General features: G+C 37.8%; 1 protein-coding gene and 1 non-coding gene across 2 annotated transcripts; both read right to left on the bottom strand.

The window, feature by feature from the left end:
* Positions 1–138: 138 nt before the first annotated feature.
* LOC146913443 (uncharacterized) lies at positions 139–802 on the bottom strand. Its single transcript, XM_085719931.1, has one exon. It carries the CDS (start codon positions 800–802, stop codon positions 260–262), a length of 543 nt encoding a protein of 180 aa, XP_085576057.1. The 3' UTR covers positions 139–259.
* A 4,703-nt stretch (positions 803–5,505) lies between these two features.
* Positions 5,506–5,612, bottom strand: LOC146913442 (small nucleolar RNA R71). The gene has a single exon (XR_015017211.1). It is a non-coding gene; the product is annotated as a small nucleolar RNA R71 (small nucleolar RNA).
* Between the last annotated feature and the right edge of the window lie 14,904 nt (positions 5,613–20,516).

The raw sequence follows: 20,516 nt of genomic DNA, 5'->3' as shown, positions 1-20,516 counted from the left end.
TATTGTTGGTGAAAAAGTATCAATCAAATAGTTAATACCAATTATTTAATTGGTTTAGAATAAAAGTAAATTTCTTTTTAAGTTTTGGAAATCGGTTAAGAGAAATTTTTTTTATAAATAAAATGGCCATTGTAGCCATTTTACAAGACTATTCTCACTGAGTTATCACCTCATAAACAAAAGTAGAATACATAGAAACAACTCTAAATAAAATAACTATGAAACAATCAAAATTATTACCCCTTCTTATGAAACCAATTTACATTCCAAGATTTAAATATTTTGTTATAATTTGAAGAACTTGAGCACCTTGTCGAAGATCATCAACATACTTTGCAAGTAAAGTGCTGGTATCATGTTTACGCAGATCACGAATACAATCAAGAAGGTATTGAATAATATCAGCTGACTCTTTAGCCATTTCTGGATACTTACCAGTGTGTAAATATAATTCTGCATCCCTAAGACTAATATCGATACTGTCAGTATCCAAAAAATCTGTATCACAACGATAATAATAGCTTGCTACCGTATCATTTTCAGCAATATCCATCATGTTCTTTATTAGGTCATATGCGCGGGACGAATTGTCATTAAGCACATCAATTGTGTATTGTGCAAGGTGGACAAGATCTACACCTTTTGCTCCTCCTGGCTTTGAGTTGAGAAGATTTGAGCAATATGATGGATTGGATGCTTCTTTACAAATGACATCTACATCAACAACTTTGGCTGAAATTGAATTGGAGGAAGCAACACATAAAATAAAAAGCACCAACAAGAGAGAGAAGTATTGACTCATTTTGTGGTTTTGTTTCTTGTGTTTTCCCTGTTGATTTTACACTTAGTTTTATAGTCATCATGGACAAGTAGTATCATACTTGTATGTGAATATAATTGAATTCTGGTCAATAAATTAAATGCAATTCTAATTGTATTCTTGTCAACTACAATGACTTATAATTTTTTAAATGAATTCATTAAATATAATTCTAATTGTATTTTGGTCAATTGCAATAAATTATAATTTTTTCCTCAAATAGAAACAAAAGAATTATACTTAATGCATATATTTTTGTATATAAGTCAACTTTTTGTTTTACTAGAATGGATTTAAGTAGTCAAATTTTTTTTTATGAAGTTTAGGAAGTCAAATTAATGTTTTTGTTCAAACTGTGCACAAATTTGATAAATTAGAATAAGTTAGTAAGTTTACTCTCGCTTGTTTTTTACTCCGGACCTCACTTATTCATTTTAAATGTGAATTTCTAGTCAATAGACTAGAAATTCCAGAACCGCCTATATAGAATAGTCTAGCAACTATCGGTGTAGAAAAATCCATAATCGTCATTTACAGCCTATAAAAGGCATATCATGTACCATAACCTTGTATCGTATCAAAGTTTCGGCAACAAAAATTAGTGTGTATTCAAAGAAATTCTCCATTGTTCTCTTTGTTAGTTTACTTGTGAGTTTGTTTGTTATATGTCCCACTGATATCATTTATTATTATTATTGGAAGTTAGATTTACATTTGGAACCCCCTAGAGTTAAGAATAGACTGTGAGATTTTTTTCTATTTGTGAGTGATAACACCGTCGGGTAGGATGGGCTAGACTACCATCATGGTTGCTTGTTGGCTGTTTGCAAATTGAGGGACTGATCCCCCTTAATCTATTGTTGATAGTAGATGAAATCAAAATTTGTGGAACTAATTAAAGTTGAGGGATTTTGAAATTTGAAATTTAGATAAGGATTTTCTTTCTTCAGAACATGTTTTTTAGGAAGTAAGATGTGTGATTATAAATTTTTAGAGTTAGAAGCTTAAGGAATTTATGAAAATCCCAAAAATAAATATAGTCTCATTTTTATAAAGAATGAATATTTTTAAGTAATGTTTTGGATTAAAAATTTGGGACATTACAATATGGTATCAATCAGGATTGTCACGACACTACCAAAAACAAAATCAAGATTGTCATGCTCCATATTACCAGTTTTCTCCCTTTGATTCTATGCAAGGTTAACTAGTTAGCCTTTCCACCAGCTCTTCCCTACATCTCCTTCTATCGCATTCGATCTATATTTCGTTTTATGATTATTGTGCTTACGTTTCAACCTCGAAAGAAGGTGTACTTTTACTCTCTCTCTCTCTCTCTCTCTCTCTCTCTCTCTCTCTCTCTCTCTCTCTCTCTCTCTCTCTCTCCTCCCTCCCCCCCCCGCCCCCATCATCACTTTTTACATTCACATTCACATTCTATATCTATACCGTTGTGTTCATGAATTCCTTCAATTAAAGTTACTGGCGATAAAATAATAGCAAATCTACTAGTGTTTCGATCGATATTTGTAAAATGTTCATCTCCACAAGGATTGTGAAATTTCTGTTCAAGAGTATAAATTATTAGGTCAATTTGATTCCCTTCTTTGAATTGTTCGTTAAATACAAACAGTGAACATAGTTTTGAATGATTACAAGATTTTATTTTAGTACATTTGATAAAAAATAGTTAGGCCAATGTCTTGGTCACTAACTCTCTTCAACCATTATTTCCCTATGGTATCTCGGTGAAGCCCATAACCCTCAAAAGTTTAAGAACATCAAACTAAGTAAGAACTATCATTAGTTTATGTCTAAATATAATCAATAGTAGAATGATTAAATAAGTCTAGACAATAAAGTTAGGGTTAGAACTCATTGTGATATAGATCAATTTATGGACATCCATAGATGTATAAAAGGTATTAAGAACTATATTAACCTAATAAAATAGCAAAGCAATCAGCATAAATTCATAAGATAATTTAAAATTGCATGATCGAACAATTACCGAGATGACATTCTAATTAACCTAATCAAAGATAAATTAGCTAGACATAGAGAGAAGATTAATTAACACAACCATGATGCTATTGCTCCTTGATTATTCATCATCTCCTTGTTGTGGCTGCCTCCTCTTGAGGTTTCTCAAAAATATTAATTTGTGTTTCTTCTATTCTCTTCTGATGGATACCATATTGTGTTGCTTGCCTCTTTTATTATTTATAGGAGTATTCTGACTTATTTTTTAAGAAACCTAATGCTATATTTAGATCAACCAAATAAACCCAGTAACTGAAATTTTATTCATATTTTTTTTTGACAAAAATAAAATGATATTCATTCATTCAAATCGAGAGATTACATCATTCAACACCGCTAAAAACGTAAAGGATGAATCTGTGAACAAACTCACAGCATCCAAGTTAATAGCATATAACGACATAATGCCTACAAAAATATATGATAAAATTAAAGTGACCGGAATATCCATGGACTCCGGATCTGCAACGTTGACGCCCAAATCTTTGATTGAATAATCGATCTTTCAAGATGAATCAAATGAACACCGCAAGAAGACGAAAATCAAACAGCGCCGCACAAGACGACGAACAACAAACCACCACACTTAGATGATGAAATCACAAAGAAAAAACCTAGATCTATGTGAAAATCACTTATTTAGATTGAAATAGAGAGGAAAAGATGAAGAGGGGGTGATTTCGGGTCAAAAATTGACCCAAAACCACCCCCTCAATGAAGAAACTTGAAGAGAAAACCTGGAGAGAAAGAGAAAACTAGGGCTCACTTGTTGGAGAGGGAGGAGAAGAGTAAGTAACTTCCACAATGCACGAATCTTCAAAATTTTAACAGTTCTCACAATGCGATCTTATTATCTGTGATGCAACTTAAACAGTAACGAACCACTTCTGAATTTTTATATATCTCTGATGAGTCATAGATTAGTCTAATTTAATGCATTATTTAGTTTAGTTTTATTAAAGATTTAGTTTTATTTTATTGCATTTTATTTTCTTTTAGAATATTTTACTTTAAATTGCTTTTTATTTTATTTTAGGAATGAATATATGGTGGAAGGTGCCTTGGAGCGAAAGAAAGAGGACTGGAGCAAATACAGCGCAAGAATACGAAGATACGGGGCAAAAATACAAATCCCCCTTACCAGAAGCTTGGCACGGCCCGTGCCAACATGTGGCACGGCCGTGCCCGTCCCCAGAGTCCACTTTTGCTGCTTTTCTTCAAGCCCAAGTTACCCTGTTGCAGCTTTACCGTTTTATCCTTTTAGTTGCTTAGTTTCTAAGTCAATTGTAAAGCTATAAATAGAGTAGCTCTCCACCATAAACATTGACCTTACTTTTGCTTAGAATATTTCTATTTTCAATAAAAGTCTTTATTTCTTTACTTTCTTTCTCGCAATTTTACTTTACTGTTATTTTCTCTCTTCTTCCCCCATGTCTACGATGAACATGAGTGAGTAGACTTCTTCGTCTTAGGATTGTTGGGGAGTCTAAATGACATAATCCTAAACAAACCAAGCTTAAACCCTAATTTTATGTAACCCTAATTTCTAATCTAGATTCACCGTGTTAACGTGGATTAACAATTATCAAACTGTGGAAGCGAAAGCGGAGGGTTTGATAATCGTTAATCCATCATCCCAAACATCAATTCGTAATGCGAGAGCGGAGTTTTGATGTTGGAACAAGTGAATCTAGACAATAATTGCAAAACAGTGAAATAGTTTTTGCAATTATTGAGACAAGAGTAGTTTCAATCCTCTATGCATCTTCTAGTAATCAAGTCAGCGAAATAGGCTTGGTTGCTAGAAGTAAACTCTCACCGGACTTTCATCGGAAAAATGAGGGGCTAAGGGAAACCGGTCTTTAGAAATTAGTGTGTAAACCATGAAATTAGATGTTTAAGTCTTGTCTAGTGAAGGGTTTGTTATTATGACAAACCAATAATCCTAAGGCTCTTTATTATTATTGTTAATTACTTTCAGCAATCAAACCTCCTTTTACAAACTTTCTCCTCTTCTAATCATTCTTTAAAAAGTTAATTAAGTTGATCAACTCCCTAGCGGAATGATACTCTACTTACTACTATTACTTCGATAGGCCGTGCACTTGCGGTTTGGCCCTATCAAGTTTTTGGCACCGTTGCCGGGGAGTTAACTAATTTGATTAACTTTTTCTTAGTGATTAGAATTCTCTCTTCTTCTTCTTTTTCTTTTTATTTTTAACGTTTTGTTTTTCCTTCATCATTAACTTCTTGGAAAGCATAAAGATAATACCAACATGGCTGAAAGACGTGCTCTTAAAGAATACGTGACTCCTTCAACGGAAGAGCCATATGCTATTATTGTGTATCCAACGGTTGAAAATGAAGACTTTGAAATTAAGCCTGCCCAACTTAAGATGGTGCAGCAAAATTATTTTTCGGGATCCCTCGATGAGGATCCCAATCTCCATATCTCAACTTTTTGGCGGCTCACCGTAACATATAAGAAAAACCAAGAAACTTTAAGACTGCATCTCTTCCCTTTTTCTCTAAAAAACAAGGCTTTTAATTGGTTCCATTCCCTAAGAGTTGGTTCCATCACCTCATGGGACCAATTGAAGCGTGAATTTCTCATCTGTTTCCTTCCCCCATCAAAAATCGGCCAACTAAGGGGAAAGCTTTTCCAATTCACTCAAAAAGAGGGGGAATCTCTTCATGATTCATGGGGACGTTTTAAGGATATGCTTAAACTTTGCCCCCTCCATGGACCAGAGGAATGGTTGATCATCCACACTTTTTACAATGGTTTATCTCATGCTACTAAAATCTTTGTTGATACAGCTGCAGGTGGTGCTCTAATGAACAAGGACTTCGAAACAGCTTATGCCTTGATTGAAGACATGGCTCGAAATCTCTTTCTATGGACTGATGAAGAATTCACTACAAAGTCTTCACCCTCCAAAAAGAGGGCCGGTATGTACGAAGTCTCTAACTATGACCACCTTGCTTCTAGGATTGATGCACTAACCCACAAATTTGAAAAACTTAATGTTAGTGATACTACTTCTACTTCTACATCTCCTTGTAAAACATGTAGTGAATGCAAACTAGGTAGTGTTAAGCAAATAAACTTTATTCAAAATGACCAAGGGGTAAGTTTTGACCAAAGCCCTAATGAAAATCCCTTGGTTCAAGGAACAACACCGCCAAGTTATGCTAATGATCAAAAGGTTATTCAAAAGTCTAATCTTGAACTTTTAATGGAAAATTATCTTCTTAACCAATCCGAGCAGCTCAAGGAGCTTGCAAATCAAACTAGACTTTTGAATGACTCTTTCGTTACACTTACATCAAAAGTAGACTCTATTTCCTCTCACAACAAAGTCTTAGAAGCTCAGCTCTCTCTAGTTGTTCAATTTTGCCAACCTAGAATGAACGCCGTTACACTTAGGAGTGGTAAGCAATTAGAAGACCCCTTAAGAGTCAAGCCTAGTGAGGAAGAGACTAGTGAACCACAAGGTGAGATGACTAAAGAAGAGAGTGAGAAACCACAAAGTGAGGAAGTTACACCACCTCCCTTCAAACCAAAAATTCCTTTCCCTCAAAGATTTTCCAAGTTTAATCTTGATGAGCAATTTAAAAAGTTCATTGAAATGATGAATAAAATCTACATTGATGTCCCCTTCACCGATGTCCTAACTCAAATGCCTACCTATGCTAAATTTTTAAAAGAAATTCTTTCAAAAAAGAGAAAAATTGAGGAAAGTGAAACGGTGAACCTTACGGAGGAATGTAGTGCCATCATCCAAAATAAGTTGCCACCCAAGCTTAAGGATCCAGGAAGTTTCTCTATACCTTGTGTCATAGGGTCTGAAATAGTAAAGAGGGCAATGTGTGACTTAGGAGCTAGTGTCAGTTTGATGCCTTTATCTCTTTACGAAAGATTGGGGTTGGGGGAACTTAAGTCAACTAGGATGACCCTATAATTAGCGGACCGTTCCCTTAAGTATCCAGCTGGAATCATAGAGGATGTCCCTGTCAAGGTAGGAGAAATCTATGTCCCTACGGACTTTGTTGTGATGGAAATAGAGGAGGATAACCAAGTACCAATACTTTTGGGAAGGCCCTTCCTTGCTACCGCTGGGGCTATAATTGATGTTAAACATGGGAAGTTGGAATTTAATGTTGGTGAAGATACTGTTGAATTTGAACTTGCTAAACTAATGAAAAATCCCTCCCTTAAAGATTCTTGTTGCATGTTAGATATAATTGACCGTTGTGTGAAAGAGTGCTCCTGAGCATCAACTACACATGATGGTTTGGAGGTGTACTTGGTTAGTGATGCAGGTACAAAACTAGAAGGAGATGCCAAGGCCTACGAGGAGTTATTGAATGAAAACCCTCCCATGCAAGGTTTGGGAATGGAAGAATTAAAAAGGGAAGAAGCAGCCCCTCTACCGAAAGAGGCACCAAAGGTGGAGCTCAAGCCACTCCCACCAAGCTTGAGGTACTAATTCTTGGGCCCTAACTCAACCTACCCTGTTATTGTGAATGCAAGCTTGAATAAGGTAGAAACTGAAAAATTGCTTTATGTTCTCAAGAAATACCCTAAAGCCATAGGTTATACCATTGATGACATTAAAGGAATAAACCCCTCATTGTGTACACATAGGATATTGCTTGAGGAGGACTATAAGCCCTCCGTTGAACACCAAAGAATATTAAATCCTAACATGAAAGAAGTTGTGAAAAAAGAAGTCTTAAAGCTCCTAGATGCAGGTGTTATCTATCCAATTTCTGATTCTAAATGGGTTAGCCCGGTTCAAGTAGTACCTAAAAAGGTGGTCTCACAGTTATTAAAAATGATAAAAATGAATCCATTGCAACTAGAACCGTCACCGGTTGGAGGATGTGCATTGACTATAGGAAGCTTAATAAAGCAACCCGTAAAGATCACTTCCCACTCCCCTTTATAGACTAAATGTTAGAAAGGTTAGCTAAGCATTCACACTTTTGTTACTTAGATGGCTATTTTGGATTCTTCCAAATACCTATTCACCCTAATGACCAAGAGAAAACTACTTTCACATGTCCCTTTGGTACCTTTGCCTATAGGAGAATGCCCTTTGGTCTTTGCAACGCCCCCGCTACCTTTCAAAGATGCATGATGTCTATTTTTTCTGATTTTGTTGAAGATATAATGGAAGTTTTTATGGATGATTTTTCTGTGCATGGATCTAGTTTTGATAATTGTTTGACTAACCTGGAAAAAGTTTTGGAAAGATGTGAACAAGTGAACTTAGTGTTGAATTGGGAAAAATGTCACTTCATGGTAAGAGAAGGAATTGTCCTAGGACACTTAGTCTCTGAACGAGGTATAGAGGTAGATAAAGCAAAAATTGAAATTATTGAAAAAATGTCTCCTCCTACCTCGGTCAAAGAAGTTAGAAGCTTCCTAGGACATGCAGGATTTTACCGCCGTTTCATTAAAGATTTTTCTTCAATCACTAAGCCACTAACAAGCTTGCTCCTTAAGGATGCAGATTTTGTGTTTGATGATGCATGCCTAAAAGCATTTTGCAGATTACAAGAAGCCTTGGTCACTGCCCCAATCATACAACCACCGGATTGGAACTTACCTTTCGAAATAATGTGTGATGCAAGTGACTATGCAGTTGGGGCTGTGTTGGGACAAAGAAAAGACAAGAAGATGCATGCCATTTATCATGCAAGTAAGACCCTTGATGGGGAACAGGTAAATTATGCTACAACTGAGAAGGAACTGTTAGCAGTAGTCTATGCTATTGACAAGTTCAGGCCATACTTGGTAGGATCAAAAATCATTATTTACACAGATCACTCGGCAATAAAATATTTGTTAAACAAAAAAGATGCCAAACCGAGGTTGATCCGATGGATTTTGCTCCTCCAAGAATTCGATATTGAAATAAAAGATAAAAAGGGCACTGAAAATGTTGTGGCTGATCACCTGTCCCGCCTAAGGGAACCTAATGAGGACGAGTTGTCTTTGGATGATTCTTTTCCGGATGACCAACTCTTCTTATTGGCGCAAACTAACGCACCATGGTATGCAGATTTTGTTAATTTTCTTGCAGCAGGAGTACTACCGCCTAACTTGAACTACCAGCAAAAGAAAAAATTCTTCCATGATCTCAAGCACTACTATTGGGATGAGCCTTACCTCTTCAAAAGAGGTTCGGATGGGGTTTTTCGAAGATGCATCCCTGAAAGCGAGGTAAGTAGTATTCTTCACCATTGTCACTCCTCCTCCTATGGTGGCCACGCCAGTAGTCAAAAAACTTCTTTCAAAATTCTTCAATCTGGTTTCTGGTGGCCATCATTCTTTAAGGACGTGCATCTCTTTGTTTCTAAATGTGACAATTGTCAACGCACCGGTAATATTACTAAAAGGAATGAAATGCCCTTGAACAATATCCTTGAAGTGGAAATTTTCGATGTATGGGGTATTGATTTCATGGGGCCATTTCCTTCCTCTTTTGGTAATCAATACATATTAGTGGCTGTTGACTATGTGTCCAAATGGGTTGAGGCCATTGCTTCCCCCACCAATGATGCACATGTAGTTATGAAATTGTTCAAAAAAGTTATCTTTCCAATGTTTGGGGTGCCAAGGGTTGTCATAAGCGATGGAGAGTCTCACTTCATTTCTAAACATTTTGAAAAACTTTTACAAAAATATGGAGTGAAACATAAAGTTGCAACACCCTATCACCCGCAAACTAGTGGACAAGTTGAGGTCTCAAATAGACAAATAAAGGCCATTCTTGAAAAGACAGTTTCTATCTCTAGGAAAGATTGGTCAAGTAAGCTTGATGATGCTCTTTGGGCCTATCGAACGGCTTACAAAACTCCCATTGGAATGACTCCTTTTAAGCTAATTTATGGGAAATCTTGTCACCTCCCGGTTGAACTCGAGCACAAGGCTTATTGGGCAATTAGGAACCTTAACTTGGACCCAAATTTAGCCGGTCAAAAAAGGAAACTTCAACTAAGTGAGTTAGAAGAACTTAGGATAGATGCCTATGAGAATGCTCGCATTTATAAAGAAAGAACTAAAAAATGGCATGATAAGCATATCCTCAAAAAGGACTTCAATATTGGTGACCTTGTGCTGCTCTTTAACTCTATGATGAAGCTCTTTCCGGGAAAACTAAGGTCTAGGTGGTCTGGTCCGTTTCAAGTCCGCAAGGTCTATCCCTATGGGGCTATTGAAATCTTTTCTGAAAAAACCGGACCATTCAAAGTTAACGGACAAAGGCTAAAAGTTTACAATGTAGGAGAAGGGACTGAAGTAGTGACTCACCACAAGAAAGCACTGAAATTTCGAGGCACAAAATTCCTCGGAAATCGTCCAAATCTCCTCGGAATACCAACTTTTTCCGAGGAACTCATGTCCTGGAAAAATAGTTGGTTGCAATCCAAATACCGAGGAAATTTCCGAGGAACTTTTGTTTCCGAGGAAATATGTCCTCGGAATTAAGATGTGACGGCTGACACCAGACTGACGCTCCTGTTGTGGCTGACATAGAAGTGACTAGCATTTCCGAGGAACTTTGTCCTCGGAATGTATTATATTTTAAAAAAAAATTATAATTATTTTCCTGTTTCAAAATTTTAAATTTCAAAAAGTGCCTGTTTTTAAATTTCAAATTTCTAAAGAAGCGCCAAATATTTTAAAATTCCAAATTTCAAAAAAGCGCCAAATTTTAAATTTCGAATTTCAAAATAGCAGTAGCACACATATGCATTTCGAAATAAATAGTAATCCTAGAAAAAAGGCTAAATGAGAGTACAAGTTACATTAAAGCTCAATTCAACAATACATATAGTGATAAAAAAAAAGCAAGTTAATCACAACTTCAATTTCAATATTGAATCAAGTGTATGAAGCTAATTACAATAACATTGCGAACAAAAGCTTGGCTTATACTCCAAATAGCTAGTTTGTATTTATTTTTATTTTATTTTTTTGAAAATTAGCTAGTTTGTATGTGAAAATATTTTCTTCACGTCAAATTTAATTCTTTAATAAATTAAAAATTAACATTATATAAACAGAAAGAAAGAATAGTGAGCCAAAGATAGACATGATCTGGTTAACTTTTTCATGAGTTTTCATTCATTCTTCTTAAACAGAAAGAAAGAATAGTGAGCCAAATATAGACATGAGTTTTCATTCTTCTTAATTAGACGTTTCAAAAGAGAATTGATGCCTACAAATACAAAATCCAAAGTACAGAATAATCCTGCAACAAAACAACATACAGCCGAACCAGAAAAAGTATAACCTATAAAAACCTGCTAAAAAGCCAAAGGAACCACTGTCACTCAAACAAGCGAACCAATAGCCACAAGAAAACAGTCCAGCAAGAACAAGCAAAGGAAACTGTCCAAAAACAGTCCAGCAACTCAGCTTGATTCTTTTTAGCTTCTATTGAAAGATTTGAGAAGAATCACTAAAAATATTTCAAAGATTATAAACCCTAATCACCAAATCATACAACAAAAGGATGAGAATACCTTTGAATATTTGATTGAGTTCTTCAATGGTTGTGTGACCCAGCTTTGGTTACTGTAAAGGAGGATTTGGTGAGAGTTCTTCAATTGTGAGAAGGAAAATTGCCGAGTTTGGTTCTGTGAGTGAGTGAGAAGCGCTAGATCTAACCTTGAGAGAGAGAGAGAGAGAGAGAGAGAGAGAGAGTGAGACAGAGAGGAATGTGCTCCCAAATATATCAAAATCCTTGTTACACGCTTTGAAAAGAATTTGATAATGACAACATGTTTTCCGAGGAACATTTTCCTCGGTATTTAACTTGGAAAAGCGCGCCACACTGACTTTGCAGGTAGGAGGAGTAGAGATTCTGACATGGACATACGGAGGAAAAAGTTCCTCGGAAATCCTTAATTTCAGCGAGAAACCATTGTTCCTCGGAAATTTTTGGTCGGAATACTCAAGCTTTTTTGTAGTGACTGCTTGGAGACTTATTGACCCGCCTTACAGTTGTTTTTCTTTTCGTCAAGCTAATGACGGTAAAAGAGCGCTTCGTGGGAGGCAACCCACGCATTTAACTGCTTTTGTTTTGTTTTTCTTTGTTTTAAGTTGTTTTGTAGGTAATTGTCCAAGTGTGATTCGACAAGAAATCAAGAAATTGAAAATTTTTGAAGCCTCCTTACCAGAATGTTGGCACGGCCCGTGCTGAGGATGGCACGGCCGTGCCATGATTTTTAAGCAAAAAAAAAAAAGGAGGTCATCCACAGAATGTTGGCACGGCCCGTGCTGAGGTTGGCACTGATAGATCTCTGGCAAGTGCACCAAATACTATCGAAGTAGTAAAAATATCGATCCCACGAGGACTGTTTTTAATCTCAATAATTCAACTACGTTGTATTTTAGGATGTATAAAGGTTATTTTGATTTGCCACTAGGCAGTAGATTGGTTTGATTGCATAAAAGTAACTGCTAAAAATAAATTGGTTTTCAAGAATAAGAGAGAGATGAGTTTAGGTCTTTCGAATCATCTATGTTCCCCTAATTGTTATGTTGCACCTATTCGTATGAATGATCTTCTAATCCCACGATAGTTAACAAAATAGTCCTAATCAATCCCTTGAGTTAGGACCCTCTTCTTAAACTACAGCCCCTAATCCCTTAGGTGGTCTAATAATCTTTGAAGGTTTAAAGCACGTTAACCTAATATCACTAATAAACGATTATCCATTCCTAGACTAACCATGTTTATTAGAACAATTCAATAGGTCAAAGTAGAAAGCTATGGTCAGTAGTCATTCATTCTCACAAAATCATATTTATATTTGATCAGGATATAAAAAGCATTAAGAACAATTGAATTGAATAAAGACTAGAATATCATTCACAATAAATAGAGTTTCACAACATAATATCTCAATTAGGGTTACAACGAATCATCTCAGACCTAACCTCTAATGAATTTAGCTACTCATAATAGTGTTTACAAATAACATAATCATTAGAGGTAATAAAACATACACAAAGTGGTTGGAAGATGAAGAAATCGTCCTCCTGGTCTTCCTTGCAGTTGCAAAATCGCACTTGGCTCTCTAGAATTCGTAACCCTTGTTTTTGGAATAGACTTCAGCATAAATAGGCACAGAAAATCGCCCAAATCGTGTCACGTTTTAAGTGAATCGTGACACGTTTTTACCTTCTGGAGCAAGAAACTGAATTAGGGTTTCACCAAATCGTGTCACGTTTTACCAATCGTGACACATTTTCATAATGTCGAACCAAACCTTTCTGAAGCTCTTAAATCGTGTCACGTTTCTGATAAATCGTGACACGTTTTCTTTCTTTGTATTTTCTTCAGTTTTTCTGCTCTTTTGCTGCATAAGTCTCCTTGTGAACTCCATTTTTGTGCTAAAATACATATAAAATTACGTAATGACAAGATGTCATCACAACCCCAAACTTAAACCATTCCTTGTCCTCAAGGAATTTGCTTGCAAAGCTGACAATCGACAGTGAAATAACAATTACCTGATCAAGCGATAGTACCCAAAAGTTCAACTCCTTACTAGCTAAAGATGAGCTAGTTTGACTTGTTTGTATCCACCAATTCACAACTCCACGCATCAATATGAAATAGGGTTCTACCAGTCGACATGCAGGTCTACATATTACCATACGCTTGAAAAGTTTCTAAATATCAATCAAAGTCAATATCATTACACACTTTTGAGGTCTTTAGGGTTATAACGGGGCTTAGGTGAAAGGTGGGACATATTTGGATAAGTAGGCTACACAAAATTTGAGTTAGGCATTCCTACGGAAGTTAAAGAACAAATTCAATCCTACGATCATTCACCTTGTGGAATAACAATCAATGCAAAGGTACTAGAGAATAATTATAACTTTTAGGGACAATCGAGTTTGAAGTTACTCGCATGTTTCAAAGTTTGGTCCCTTTTTCATCATTCATTTCATATTTTTTTTTTTTTTTTCATACATCAATTTTTGAATGTATTTTTGCATTTTGCATGACAATTCTTTTTCTTTTTGTTCTCTTATTCTCTAGTACCCCCACCCCAAACTTAATTGGTTGCAAATTCCAATAGCAACCCCAAACTTAATTTTAAGCAACATTCTACAATGCCTAACTCAGAAAAACAATAAGGCACAAGTCCTAAAAGTCTCTAAGTTTGTAATGTAGTTTGTCACCGAACAAAAAGTTCTAATCCTACCGGCTCAAAGTGGCTAAGAAAAGGATAAAGTTTAACAATTATAATCAGGGTAGGCTTCAAAAGGCTCACAGGACCAAGCACTTTTGCCTCAGTGTGTAATTAACAAAGACCAATCAATAATAGAGAAACAATGCAAGTTCTAGAAATGTAGTTGCATGGAAAACTAAGCTAAATATAAGTAAATTGAAAAACAAAATATGGCAATGAACCTTATGGCTGAGATTTCTGGGAGTATGTGACTACCTAGCAACGCCGTACACTTCGCCTTTGAAAACCAAGTCACTCCTCCTTTTGAACTTTTGGAATACCACTTGAACAACTATTTGTTATCAAACTGTAAAAAGTCAACTAAACAAACAAATTCATCAATAATAAACAAGTGCAGGAATAATTACATAAACGGGGAGTAAAACCGAGTTAAACTTAATGAAAGCAAATAAAATTGTTCGAACATAAAATTAAAGTTACATAACCAAAGTGCTGAAACAAAAACAGAAAAAGAATAAAAGGTGGGCCATCAGTAGCCCACTCAATCCTGCATCTGGTCCGTCGGAATCCAAGTGTTGGGGTCCTCCTCTGCATAGGTATCCTCCCCAAAGTGCTGCCTAGACTGAGCTCCACCAGCCGCAAAGTCAGCTCGGATCTCCTGCTCTCTATCCTGAGCTCGACCTCTGGTGACATCAAAGTAGTGGTCCATAGCCTCCTCGGACCCATCAAAGCGCTCGAAAGACCCAGTCATCTTCCTCCTGTTGAGGCAGACCGCCTCAGTGAACTCCTGACCAAACCTCGGACGGTTCCAATACTCCTGATCTGACACCTCATTCATCCAGTTGGCATGGCCGAACATGTAGTCCAGCATCATCAGATGAATGGGTGCATAGGTACCCTGCTGACTGCTCCCCTCTCCAGCAAAAGTCTGACTCTGAGGTGGTGGCTGTGGCTGTTGTGGTGGTGGCGGCTGTGGCTGTCCTGCTGCTGCTGCCTCGGCACCCATGATAGTCTGCATGCGGTCATGATAATCCTTGACAAAGCCATCCATGTAAGTGTCGGTGATGGGCTTCATCATTGCTGCACTCAAATCATTAGCAAACAAATCGCACTCCTCCTCCTCACAAAGCCAATTGATAAGGCTCAAATGAGGGAGTGCTTTCTTGGTACCTGAAGCAAACATATAGATATTGTCGGCAATTAACTCACCAACATTGATGGGTGCACCATCAATAATAGCAGACAGCGTCAACAAGCGGGGCAGCGGAATCTCTGAAGTACAAGAGGTGCCCTCAATAGTTTGCACCACAAAAGATGCCCACGCCTTTGCATGGGGCTTGAAGTCAGCCCTCAACAGCATATGTGACCCTCCATGCCACTTAGCACCTTCAACACAAATCTGCAATAGCAACTCCTCCCACCTTTCATCATCCCAATTCTTGCACTCCTCCATCCTCCTCTTCACATCACAAATCTCCGGTGGCACAATCTCCAGCAACTGATTAATCCTCTCCGGGCTATAGTCTATCTCCTTCCCCCTCACATAGGACACATACTTCCTCCCCATATACCTAGCATTGGAATAAAATTCTATCCCAATCGTTTTGTTGGCCTGCTCAAATATCATACTCACAAGAGACTCCCACCCTCTCTCAGTGATCACTTGATGGAATTCGGGGTTGGAGATGAGTTTGGTGAAATCAAAACCTCTCTCCGGGATCACCCTATAGCCTCGGATGTCCTTGAAACGGTCACGGGCAGCAGTATTATAAAACCGGTGGTTGATGGACGGTGGGGGTGCGGTGTTAGGGCTAGGTTTGACAGGTTGTTTGCGTTTGGGGGCTATTTTGGCCTTTTTGGCTGGTTGGGATGTGGCTTGGGACTTGCCTTTGTTGCGGGTCTCAACCATGGTTAGGGTTAGGGTTTGGAGAAAAATGGATATTAGGGTTAGGGTTAAGATGGAGATAATGGGTTTGGTTGTTTGTTGGTGATGATGAAGGTGTATGGTAATGGTTTGTTGATTAGAAGATGAAAAGATGAAGATTTTTGGTAGAAAAGGGTTAGAAAATCGTAGGTTAGGGTTCTGGGAAAATTTTGGCAGAGTTTGGCTACTTTTGGAATTGAATGGAATGAAAATCGTGTTGGATATATTTATAGGCTGGGAAAATCGTGCCACGTTTGGCCAAAAACGTGTCACGATTTTGTTTTGTAACGGTTAAATTTTTGAAACTGCTAAAATCGTGTCACGTTTGGGCTAAACGTGTCACAATTGCTCTTTTTGAAAATTTTTCTTGCCCAGAAATCGTGTCACGTTTTGGCCAACGTGTCACGATTTCCAATTGTCGAATTGCACCAGTTTGAGACTTAGAAAAAATTTTAGGTGCCAAAAATCGTGTCACGATTTCAGTATCGTGCCACGTTTTTGAAAATGTCGAATGGCACCTTTTTTAACTTAGAAAAATTTCTGAGAGGAGCTTCAGAGGGGGGGGGGGCAAATCGTGTCACGTTTGGCCCAAAACGTGTCACGATTTGCATAGTATTGGAAAACAAAAATTTTCTTTCCTCTGTCTGTTTCAGCAAAAATCTTTTTGTATTTTTGAATATTTGAAAGCAATAAAAAGGAAATAAGAAATACTACCTGAAATCTAAATGTGGGTTGCCTCCCACCAAGCGCTTCTTTACCGTCACTAGCTTGACTCATGACGACCCCTAAGGATCATTCAAAATAAGTCCTACCCTTGCCTTCGGTAGGTCGCCACCCAGATATGGCTTAACTCTTTGCCCATTTACCTTGAAACTTCGGTCACCTTCAGGTGTCATCAACTCGACAGCTCCATGAGGTGACACACTTTTCACCAAGAACGGTCCAGACCACTTTGACTTGAGCTTTCCAGGAAACAGTTTCAACCTGGAATTATACAACAAAACTAATTGCCCACAGTTAATATCCCTAGACACTAAGTTTTTGTCATGATACCTTTTAGTCCTGGCTTTATAAATGAGCGCATTTTCATATGCTCTAAGCCTCATCTCCTCCAGTTCATTAAGTTTCAAGAGTCTTTTCTTACCAGCGGCTTCTTGATCAAAGTTTAAGGTCTTAATGGCCCAGTATGCCTTATGTTCTAGCTCAACTGGTAGATGACATGCCTTTCCATAGACTAACTGATAGGGTGAGAGCCCGAGGTGAGTCTTAAAGGCAGTCCTATATGCCCATAGTGCATCATCTAATTTTTTAGACCAGTCCTTCCTATTTGACGCAACTGTTTTCTCTAAGATTTGTTTCAGCTGACGGTTTGAAACCTCTGCTTGACCACTTGTTTGTGGGTGGTAGGGAGTTGCAACTTTGTGCCTTATGTTATACTTTTTGAGCAAATTTTCAAGAAAATTATTGCAAAAGTGCTTCCCTCCATCACTGATCAAGACTCTAGGTGTTCCAAACCTAGTGAAAATGTTTTTATGCAGGAAGTTAACAACTGTCTTAGCATCATTAGCAACACAAGGTATCGCTTCAACCCATTTAGTGACATAATCAACACAGACAAGAATATGAAGAAAAGAGTAAGAGGAAGGGAAAGGTCCCATAAAGTCGATGCCCCAACAATCAAATGGTTCAACTTCGATGATTCCTGATAGGGGCGTCTCATTCCTCTTAGAGATGTTACCTGTCCTTTGGCATTTGTCACAATGTGCAACAAAGTCGTGGCAATCTTTGAAAAGGGTGGGCCACCAGAATCCACTTTGCAAAATTTTTGCCGCGGTTCTTTCTCCACTATGGTGGCCCCCATAAGCGGAGCTATGGCAGTGCCACATGATACTATGAGCTTCCCTACCTGCAACACAACGTCTTATCAAACCGTCAGTTCCTATCTTAAACAGATACGGGTCATCCCACAAGTAGTGGTTTGCATCCTTGAAGAATTTTTTTCTCTGAGGATAGGTCATATCATCAGGAACTATGTTACCGGTTCAATAGCAAACAGTTGTTCATCAGGAAATTCGGCCTTGATGGCCTTCTCTTTGTTTGTCACCTCATCATTTTCCAGCCTTGATAGATGATCAGCTACTACGTTCTCTACTCCTTTCTTGTCACGAATCTCAAGATCGAATTCTTGTAGCAAAAGGATCCACCTCAACAGCCGAGGCTTTGAATCCCCTTTGGTCAAGAGATATTTAAGAGCTGCATGATCTGTAAAAACAATGACTTTGGAGCCTATTAGATAAGAACGAAACTTTTCCAATGCAAAAATTACCGCAAGCAACTCTTTTTCAGTTGTGGAATAGTTAATTTGATTCTCATTTAAAACCTTGCTTGCATAGTAAATTGCATGGAAAAACTTGTTCTTGCGTTGGCCTAGAACTGCACCAACAGCATAATCACTTGCATCACACATAAGTTCAAATGGTACATCCCAATCGGGTGCAATGATTATTGGTGCAGTTACCAACTTGTTTTTAATCAAAGAAAAAGCATTCAAACATTCATCATCAAAATTAAATTCAGTTTCTTTGACCAAGAGGTTACAGAGGGGCTTGGAAATTTTTGAAAAATCTTTTATAAAACGCCGATAGAAACCAGCATGCCCCAAGAAACTTCTTATTCCCTTAACATTAACAGGTGGAGGGAGCTTCTCTATAACCTCTATTTTAGCTTGGTCCACCTCTATGCCCTTCGCACTTATTTTATGCCCCAAAACTATACCTTCGGTCACCATAAAGTGACATTTTTCCCAGTTTAAAACAAGGTTAGTTTCGGTGCATCGTTTAAGGACAGCATCTAGGTGAAATAAGCATTGATCAAAAGACTTACCAAACACAGAAAAGTCGTCCATAAATACCTCAATATTCTTCTCTATCATGTCAGAGAAGATGGAGAGCATACACCTTTGAAAGGTCGCCGGCGCATTACACAGCCCAAAGGGCATCCTCCTATAAGCAAATATACCAAATGGACAAGTGAAGGTTGTCTTCTCTTGATCTTCTGGAGCTACCGCAATCTGATTGTACCCCGAATACCCATCCAAAAAGCAATAAAAAGGCTTGGCCAGCCAACCTCTCAATCATTTGGTCCATGAATGGTAAAGGGAAATGATCCTTCCTTGTTGCGGTGTTCAACCTCCGGTAGTCTATACACATCCTCCAACCAGTAACGGTACGGGTGGGTATTAATTCATTTTTTTCATTAGCCACCACCGTCATTCCACCTTTCTTTGGTACCACGTGGACCGGACTTACCCATGAACTATCAGAGATAGGGTAGATCATACCTGCATCTAGTAACTTCAGCACCTCTTTCTTTACCACTTCCTTCATTGTTGGGTTAAGTCTCCTTTGAGGTTGAACCACCAGTTTGTATTCAGCCTCCATGTGTATTTTATGCATGCAATAAGCTGGACTAATACTCTTCAAATCAGAAATGTTCCACCCCAAAGCTCCTTGATTGTCTCTTAACACCCTCATTAATTTTTCTTCTTCCAAAGGTGTCAAGGTATTGCTGATGATTACTGGTTTAGAGGCATCCTTAGTGAGAAAAACATATTTCAAGTGAGAAGGGAGTTCTTTTAATTCTGGATTTTTCTCTCCTTCTCCACTCAAAATAGGAGCATCCATAGAGTGCTTACCCATTAATTCTTCTATTTTTACCGGACCCAACTCTTGCTTGCTTGCTGCTAGTTGCTTCACACAATCACTTACTTCAAGATCTTCATCATGCTCACAACTCTCTATAGAATTTACAATTGCTCTTTCAAGAGGTTGTGGTGGTTGAGGTTCACGAGAGTTGTCTTCCACTATTTCTTCAACAACATCAATCCGGTAACACTTGGGGTTTTCCTCTCGGTGTTTCATTGCTTCAAAGATATTGAACACCACTTGCTCATTATGGAACCTCAACATTAGCTCTCCCATCTCAACATCAATCAAAGCACGACCAGTTGCAAGGAAAGGTCTTCCTAAAATGAGTGGCATATCTTCATCTTCAGCCATGTCTAAGATCACAAAGTCTGCTGGAAACACAAGATCATTAACTTTGACTAGCACATCTTCAAGTATACCGAAAGGATAAGAGATTGACCGATCAGCTAAAGTAATGGTCATTCTTGTTGGTTTTGGCTCCCCACACTTAAGCTTCTTCATCATTGAAAGAGGCATCAAGTTGATACTTGCTCCTAGATCACATAAAGCTCTTCCAATGTCTACCGGTCCAATGGAACAAGGGATAGTAAAAGCACCAGATCTTTCAGCTTAGGTGGTAGCTTCTTTTGAAGAATAGCGCTACAATTCTCGGAAAGAGAAATATTTTCATCATCTTTAGGCTTTCTTCTTCCCGTTAGCAAATCTTTCATGAACTTGGCATACAAAGGCATTTGATCAAGAGCCTCACTGAAAGGAATATTCACTTGAAGTTGTGAGACAAGTTGCATGAACT

This window comes from Medicago sativa, chromosome 6, assembly GCF_051527215.1.
Source record: "Medicago sativa cultivar Bolivia chromosome 6, Bolivia_mono, whole genome shotgun sequence".
In the NCBI taxonomy this organism is placed as follows: Eukaryota; Viridiplantae; Streptophyta; class Magnoliopsida; order Fabales; family Fabaceae; genus Medicago; species Medicago sativa.
Note: the sequence above shows the minus strand (reverse complement) of the source record. Positions and strands in the feature narration are given on the sequence as shown.